This window comes from Ranitomeya variabilis, chromosome 5 (assembly GCF_051348905.1).
Source record: "Ranitomeya variabilis isolate aRanVar5 chromosome 5, aRanVar5.hap1, whole genome shotgun sequence".
Classification (NCBI taxonomy): domain Eukaryota; kingdom Metazoa; phylum Chordata; class Amphibia; order Anura; family Dendrobatidae; genus Ranitomeya; species Ranitomeya variabilis.
The window spans coordinates 498,028,074-498,036,795 of record NC_135236.1 but is presented as its reverse complement, the minus strand read 5'-3'; the positions used below and the strand labels follow the sequence as shown (position 1 = coordinate 498,036,795).

General features: G+C 41.2%; 1 protein-coding gene across 5 annotated transcripts in view; it reads right to left on the bottom strand.

Moving 5' to 3' along the window:
* Positions 1 to 3,172: 3,172 nt before the first annotated feature.
* CHST11 (carbohydrate sulfotransferase 11) overlaps positions 3,173 to 8,722 on the bottom strand; it is a 289,276-nt gene continuing 283,726 nt past the window's right edge. For 2 of the 5 annotated variants that reach the window (XM_077265663.1, XM_077265665.1), the window contains exons 3-6: positions 5,978 to 8,457; positions 4,861 to 5,077; positions 4,247 to 4,400; positions 3,173 to 4,202 (exon numbers count right to left, since the gene is read on the bottom strand). In XM_077265663.1, the coding sequence (XP_077121778.1) occupies positions 7,603 to 8,457 (855 nt within the window). In that variant the 3' untranslated portion in view covers positions 3,173 to 4,202; positions 4,247 to 4,400; positions 4,861 to 5,077; positions 5,978 to 7,602. Of the gene's footprint in view, positions 4,467 to 4,816; positions 5,078 to 5,977; positions 8,458 to 8,722 lie in introns of all 5 variants that reach the window. The other 3 variants (XM_077265662.1, XM_077265664.1, XM_077265661.1) reach the window with 2 other exon arrangements.

Below are 8,722 nucleotides of genomic sequence, written 5' to 3'. Positions count from 1 at the left end.
CACATCTCTGGTTATTTAGATTGATACTTGGATATAGGGTTGCTAATAGATTTTCTTTTGGCACTTTGAGCCTGATCATATGGTTGGAGTAGGCAGGCAGTATATCTCTGTTTGGTACCTGAAGGATTGTAATTTCTATAAATATTGGTTTAATTACCTGTTAAACCTAAAGAACCCCATATACTATCAATTTATGGATACAGAGAATTGTTTGTATTTTTTCTGATTTATTTTGGAGGGTTACAATTTCCATCAAGGTCTGTTATATGCATAATTATGTATTAAATTCTAAATAATATTACATACCATCTACTTGTAGATATAAGGAATTGTTTGTATTTTTTGCTGATTCCTGTGGGTGTGGGGAATACTTTGGCGTCCCCTAGATGGCATTTTGCTTTTTTAATTGTTTTTCTTTTATGTTTGTGTATTGTCTTTATGGCTTGATTAATAAAAACTTGAATTTGTTCTATATATGATTGGGATCTCTTCTTTGTCCCATACATGGATTGATGTGAGATATGTGGTTCTAGATTTTAATGTTGGAAACATGCAAAGTAACTCATACCAGTCAAACGAGAGATGCATTTGTAGACTGCACCAATGTGGCTTTTTTGCCCATCAGTACAGCGCAAGGTAGCAAGGTTGGCTGAATGGCAGTTAGAAACAGATCAGGAAGGGGCTTTATCAGCTGTCATAAAAGTGACCAAACTATGTATGGATACTTATTTTCACTCTAATGCTTTATATGATAAATATAAAAAGTTACTTATATAAGCCAAACCAGAAATCCATCTGTAGACAGCACTGTTTCAAGGTTTTTTGCTCCTCATCATGATATGATTGGATTCAGCTCATGGGAAATATCAGGATTCATTGAAGAAACCCAACTATGTATGGAGACTTATTTCTTTTAGCCAACTAGTTCCCGATCTGTAATGATGGTTCGGCTGTTATGAGTTATACTACCGTTCAAAAGTTTAGGGTCACCCAGACAATTTTGTGTTTTCCATGAAAACTCATACTTTTATTAATCAAATGAGTTGCCAAATGAATTAAAAATCTAGTCCAGACATTGACAAGATTCGAAAAAAAGATTTTTATTTGAAATAATAATTTTCTCCTTCAAACTTTGCTTTAGACAAATAATGCTCCCTTTGCAGCAATTACAGCATTGCAGACCTTTGGCATTTAGCAGTTAATTTGCTGAGGCAATCTGAAGAAATTTCACACCATGCTCCCAGAAGCGCCTCCCACAGGTTGGTTTGGCTTGATGGGCACTTTTTGCGTACCATACGGTCAAGCTGCTCCTACAACAGCTCAATGGGGTTGAGATCTGGTGACTGCCCTGGCCACTCCATTATAGATAGAATACCAGCTGCCTGCTTCTTCCTTAAATATTTCTTGCATAATTTGGAGGTGCGCTTTGGGTTATTGTCCTGTTGTAGGATGAAATTGGCTCCAATCAAGCGCTGTCCACAGAGTATGGCATGGCATTGCAAAATGGAGTGATACCCTTTCTTATTCAAAATTCATTTTACCTTGTACAAATCTCCCACTTTACCAGCACCAAAGCAACCCCAGACCATCACATTACCTCCACCATGCTTGACAGATGGTGTCAGGCACTCTTCCAGCGTCTTTTCTGTTGTGCTGCATCTCACAAATGTTCTTCTGTGTGGTCCAAACACCTCAAACTTGGATTTGTCTGTCCATAACACTTTTTTCCAATCTTCCTCTGACCAATGTCTGTATTCTTTTGCCCATATTAATCTTTTCCTTTTATTAGCCAGTCTCAGATATGGCTTTTTCTTTGCCACTCTGCCCTGAAGGCCAGCATCCCAGAGTTGCCTCTTCACTGTAGATGTTGACACTGGCGTTTGCATGTACTATTTAATGAAGCTGCCAGTTGAGGACTTGGGAAGCATCGATTTTTCAAACTACAGACTCTAACGTACTTGTCTTGTTGGTCAGTTGGGCAGCGGGGCCTCCCACTTCTCCGTCTACTCTGGCGAGAGCCTGTTTGTGCTCTACTCTGAAGGGAGTAGTACACACCGTTGTAGGAAATCTTCAGTTTCTTGGCAATTTCTCACATGAAATAGCCTTCATTTCTAAGAACAAGAACAGACTGTCGAGTTTCACATGAAAGTTCTTTTTTTCTGGCCATTTTGAGAGTTTAATGGAATCAACAAATGTAATGCTCCAGATTTTCAACTAGCTCAAAGGAAGGTCAGGTTTATAGGTTCTCTAATCAGCCAAACTGTTTTCAGCTGTGCTAACATACTTGCACAAGGGTTTTCAAGGGTATTATAACCATGCATTAGCCTTCTTACACAGTTAGCAAACACAAAGTACCATAAGTACACTGGCGTGATAGCTGTTGGAAATGGGCCTCTATACACCTATGAAGATATTACATTACAAACCAGACGTTTGCAGCTAGAATAGTCATTTACCACATTAACAATGTATAGAGTGTATTCTGAATCATTTAATGTTAGCTTCAAAGGAAAACACTGTGCTTTTCTTTCAAAAATAAGGAAATTTCTAAGTGACCCTAAACTTTTGAACGGCAGTGTACATTGCATATATTTTCTCATAGAGGATAGCCTTGAAAATAAGTCTCCATAGTTGGGTGTCTTCAATGAGAACTACTCCAAGTAAGCATGTTTGCAACACAAATTAGGCATAATAGAGTGAGATAGTCAAAATGAACCTGAGCAATGTAAAATCCACAAAACCAATCGAAGACAGCGCTGATCAGAAAGTTTCATATGAACGTCCTTTATTCCTCCACAGCAACATTGTGACCTTTATGATCTTTTCAAAAAGTTGCTGTTGTCATTGCTATATGGAGGAAGAAAGGACTTTCATATGAAACCTCCTGATGTGCGTTGTCTTTGATTGGTTCAATGAACAACAGTCTCCCCTCTTGAAATGATAGAAACTAAAATTTGGAAGAAAAGTACATTATTCTTTATCTTATTTTGCTCCTTTCCCCATAATACAGCCTTAGAACAGAGGATTCATCTATTTGTTGCACTTACCAGCTTATTAATATGGTCTCTTGCTCATAGGATCGAATATAGAAGAATGTATGCAATTCCCGTTTTGTCTTCATTAAGGTCGTCCACCTTTCTGTGTGTTATTAATGACCACAGTTGCAGCTCACTGCATAAGTATTGAATTTATTTTGATCAATAATTTGTACAATTTAATACATCATTAATAAATTATCTTTTGGCCATTCCAGTAGATTACAGTTTTATTTTTTAACCATTTACAGCTTGAGGTGCATGCAAAACATCGCTCTGCAAAGTGATGCACGAACCTGAAGCAGGGACAAACTTTAAAGAACATTATGTACAAAAAGACAACAGCACATCCTCTCCGGAGAGGGAACACACAACAAATTCAATGTATTATTATCAACTCTATCACAACAATGGTTTTGGTAAAGACCTATAAATATGGAAACGCACAAGGGGTATGAATAAGCAAAAGAAATAAGTATTTACTGACCAGCAGGAAGACAAAAACGCAAAGCCTTAAGGGACAGAACGCAAAGCCTGAAGGGACAGAACGCAAATCCTGAAGGGTCAGAAAGCAAAGCCTAAAGAGACAGATCACAAAGCCTGAAGGGCAGAACGCAAAGCCTGAAGGGACAGAACTCAAAGCCTGAAGGGACAGACCTCAAAGCCTGAAGGGACAGAACGCAAATCCTGAAGGGTCAGAACGCAAAGCCTGAAGGGACAGAAAGCAAAGCCTAAAGAGACAGAACGCAAAGCCTGAAGGCAGAACGCAAAGCCTGAAGGGACAGAACTCAAAGCCTGAAGGGACAGAACGCAGAGCCTGAAGGGACAGAACGCAAAGCCTGAAGGGACAGAACGCAGAGCCTGAAGGGACAGAACGCAAAGCCTAAAGAGACAGAACGCAAAGCCTGAAGGCAGAACGCAAAGCCTGACGGGACAGAACGCAAAGCCTGAAGGGACAGAACGCAGAGCCTGAAGGGACAGAACGCAAAGCCTGAAGGGACAGAACGCAGAGCCTGAAGGGACAGAACGCAGAGCCTGAAGGGACAGAACGCAAAGCCTGAAGGGACAGAACGCAGAGCCTGAAGGGACAGAACGCAAAGCCTGAAGGGACAGAACGCAGAGCCTGAAGGGACAGAACGCAGAGCCTGAAGGGACAGAACGCAAAGCCTGAAGGGACAGAACGCAGAGCCTGAAGGGACAGAACGCAGAGCCTGAAGGGACAGAACGCAAAGCCTGAAGGGACAGAACGCAGAGCCTGAAGGGACAGAACGCAAAGCCTAAAGGGACAGATCGCAAAGCCTAAAGGGACAGAACGCAGAGCCTGAAGGGACAGAACGCAAAGCCTAAAGGGACAGATCGCAAAGCCTAAAGGGACAGATCGCAAAGCCTGAAGGGACAGAACGCAAAGCCTAAAGGGACAGAACGCAAAGCCTGAAGGGACAGAACGCAAAGCCTAAAGGGACAGATCGCAAAGCCTGAAGGGACAGAACGCAAAGCCTAAAGGGACAGATCGCAAAGCCTGAAGGGACAGAACGCAGAGCCTGAAGGGACAGAACGCAAAGCCTGAAGGGACAGAACGCAGAGCCTGAAGGGACAGAAAGCAAAGCCTAAAGAGACAGAACGCAAAGCCTGAAGGCAGAACGCAAAGCCTGACGGGACAGAACGCAAAGCCTGAAGGGACAGAACGCAGAGCCTGAAGGGACAGAACGCAAAGCCTGAAGGGACAGAACGCAGAGCCTGAAGGGACAGAACGCAAAGCCTGAAGGGACAGAAAGCAAAGCCTAAAGGGACAGAACGCAAAGCCTGAAGGGACAGAAAGCAAAGCCTAAAGGGGCAGAACGTAAAGCCTAAAGAGACAGAATGCAGGCTGTCTCTTTGTATGGACTGCCATAGATTATAGTGTTCTATAGCAAAAAAAACATGATGAGCTTTTTAAGGCTCATTCCATTGAGCTAGTGCTGTGCCTTTATTACATCCACTGTAGAATAAGTTGAATATTCTGGGTCAATACTATCACCAGCGTGCAACCAGTGCAATATACACTCACCGGCCACTTTATTAGGTACACCATGCTAGTAACGGGTTGGACCCCCTTTTGCCTTCAGAACTGCCTCAATTCTTCGTGGCATAGATTCAACAAGGTGCTGGAAGCATTCCTCAGAGATTTTGGTCCATATTGACATGATGGCATCACACAGTTGCCGCAGATTTGTCGGCTGCACATCCCAAAGATGCTCCATACAAGGCAGGATGGATCCATGCTTTCATGTTGTTTACGCCAAATTCTGACCCTACCATCCGAATGTCGCAGCAGAAATCGAGACTCATCAGACCAAGCAACGTTTTTCCAATCTTCTACTGTCCAATTTCGATGAGCTTGTACAAATTGTAGCCTCAGTTTCCTGTTCTTAGCTGAAAGGAGTGGTACCCGGTGTGGTCTTCTGCTGCTGTTGCCCATCTGCCTCAAAGTTCGACGCACTGTGCGTTCAGAGATGCTCTTAGGCCTACCTTGGTTGTAACGGGTGGCGATTTGAGTCACTGTTGCCTTTCTATCAGCTCGAACCAGTCTGCCCATTCTCCTCTGACCTCTGGCATCAACAAGGCATTTCCGCCCACAGAACTGCCGCTCACTGGATTTTTTTTCTTTTTCGGACCATTCTCTGTAAACCCTAGAGATGGTTGTGCGTGAAAATCCCAGTAGATCAGCAGTTTCTGAAATACTCAGACCAGCCCTTCTGGCACCAACAACCATGCCACGTTCAAAGGCACTCAAATCACCTTTCTTCCCCATACTGATGCTCGGTTTGAACTGCAGGAGATTGTCTTGACCATGTCTACATGCCTAAATGCACTGAGTTGCCGCCATGTGATTGGCTGATTAGAAATTAAGTGTTAACAAGAAGTTGGACAGGTGTACCTAATAAAGTGGCCGGTGAGTGTACATGAAAGTGAACTGTATTAGATTGGAGTTGGAATTTGGACAGTTTATATGGTGAGCTAATAAGTAAAGTAGAATATAAAACCATAAAGGCTTATTGTAATCCTACATTGTACGAATAACCGAATAGTCAAAAATGTTTTCTATGGTGGGAAACAACCATTTCTAATGCTGGTTAGCACTTTCCATAGTAACATAGACTAGATTCTATTGGTAAAGTCACCAGCCTGCCAAATTCCTCATTTGCTCACAAACTGACAAAGTCCAGGACACTTTAACAGAAGCTTAAAAATACAAGTAGAAAGAAAACTCATGTATTAACATGCTCCTCTCCAAACACAAATACAGTTTATTCAATGGAAAATCTACCACTATTTATACTCCATAACACATTGTACTAAAATAAGGGATGCAATTATTAACAACCAAAAAACAAAAATGTTCCTACGTTTCCAGGAAAAAAATAGGGAACTGCAGTAGAATCTACAGCTCAAGTAGAGGTTAAAAAAGAGATGATTTTACAAAGCAAATGAAGGCATTTAATATGGCGCACAACTGTACTTCCTTCATAAACTACAGATTCCAGATACCCAGGTTCCTTGGTTATAATCCGTTTTTCCTACAGGGGTTCAGCCTAAAGTGTTCCTGATGAATGAGAATATATTCTACTGTGAGGATACATTACTGCGCAATGAATAAAGCTATATAGTAGTATGCAGCACCTGACAAAAAAAGCCAAATTGCACTGAAAATGATCACATTTTGCATAATGTCTGAGGCAGATAGAACCAAAAGCCAATGCATATGTCTGAATGGACAACGAATGTGTTCACTTTAAATGGATGAGGTTACAGTACTATACAGGATGGTGGAAACACTGTTTATTCCGAGTCCAGAATTCTTCATAGCTACGTGCTGCATCTACCAAATAAGCAGAGGCGTTGGGGGTCTGGCGTAGATTAACAAGAAGGTGCCTATACACAACACTGAAATGACATTTTGTAGTATTCTTCACAGTATGTCTGAACTAATGCATTACCCCTCTTTTATTAAAATAAAAGACATCTATATATATTCTCAAGTAGAAAAATCCTAACAGCGATGGGTTTCGGCTTTTAAAAAAGGTCACATCATTTAGGTGACACTGGTAATTTATTTATTTACTAACAGAGGAGCAAGGGTTTCAACAATAAATGCTAGTTACTTAATATTTGGCTCTTAGAATATGTACATATATACATATATATGTATATACACACACACAAATATCTCTACATATAGATATTCTATAAAGAATAAAAAATATCTATATATAAAGACACACACAGTAGACTTAAACAGACCAAGAGACATTGTTTAAATAACTATAAATAATTTATAGACAATTTACATACAGAATGAAGGCGCCATGGATATTGAGAACAGCATAGGAGCTTGCGTGTCTTCAGGCTAGCTTAGATTCCGTTTACCATAAACAGCGAGTTGTCTTTCCTTATGAAGAAATTGAGTTATTATGCTGGTACTGCTCGCAGTACAAATGAGATACCCGGGGCCTCCCCAATCCCACTTCTGCCTTCCGATAATTTACAAAATGTCCCTCAACGCACGCAGTGACAAACAGACATCCTCTCATTCTAGTTTCAGGTAGGCAGGAGTGGAGTAGTTGAACATTAAGTAATCAAGTTTGTATACTTCATATAGTTGCGTTTGGTGCTCTGAGCTGATGTTTTGGAAAAATTCGGCTGTCATTTCATCAGTAGTTCTGGTAGACTTCGGAAAGGTGGGGAATTTTAAGTAGTTGCCCACCCCTGCCAGCTGTAAGACATAATTGGAGTCCTCCTCTAAGGTTTCATATTTTCCTATGAGATCATAATGAATATGGCAGGGGTGGCATAGAGAAAAAACGGTTTGCCAGTGTTCATTGAATGGCTCTTCTCTTTGGGTGTGTGGGTCAATAAGATACGAGACAAACTCCTCAAACTTTACATCGTTGCCATTACGCAGGGCTTCCTGGGTGGCATTTTTACGTTGCCGTCTTACTATTTTGGTTCCATAGCGCTTGTGGAACGAGGTGTTGTATTTTTGGGTAAATTTGTTTCTGTAGGCCGAAACCAGTCTCTCAAATGGTTCCCGGACAAACAGGAACTTCATGAAATTTTTTAAGCGATGGTTAATCTCTGTAATGCTGTATTGGTTGAGGGTCTTCAGATTGGATGAAACATGGGCTACATTGGCTGGAATTTCCATTGGGTCGCTATATTTACCTCTTCCTGTAAGGACCATCATCACTCTCTTCCAATTAGTACACGCCACTTTCGGGACATAGCAATAGATCATTTCATGGTATTCGTCTACCACTAAATGTTTCAAGTCATTGGGAGTCAACATTCGACGTTTCTTGCTTGATACATTATTTGCCCGACAAACGTCTGTAACCTGATCCCGTCTCATCTGGTGCAAAAGGACATTACTGGAAACATCCACCTGTAGGGGAACAGAAAAATACAGTCTTGGTTATACTTCACAAAGTAGTACAGCGTCACTGGAACGTTGAATCACTACAGAAATATTTGAAGCATAACACCTATGTCTACGACAGGAACTTATAGAGTGGTACATAACACTAGAGCACCAAAGAAAAAGTTACTGTGTCGTATTCTGCCTTACTAGCTCCCATACTAGCTGTAGCAGAGCACTGTATATTAAAAAGAACCCACAACCAAGGCAAAAGGGAACAGATTTTTCTAAT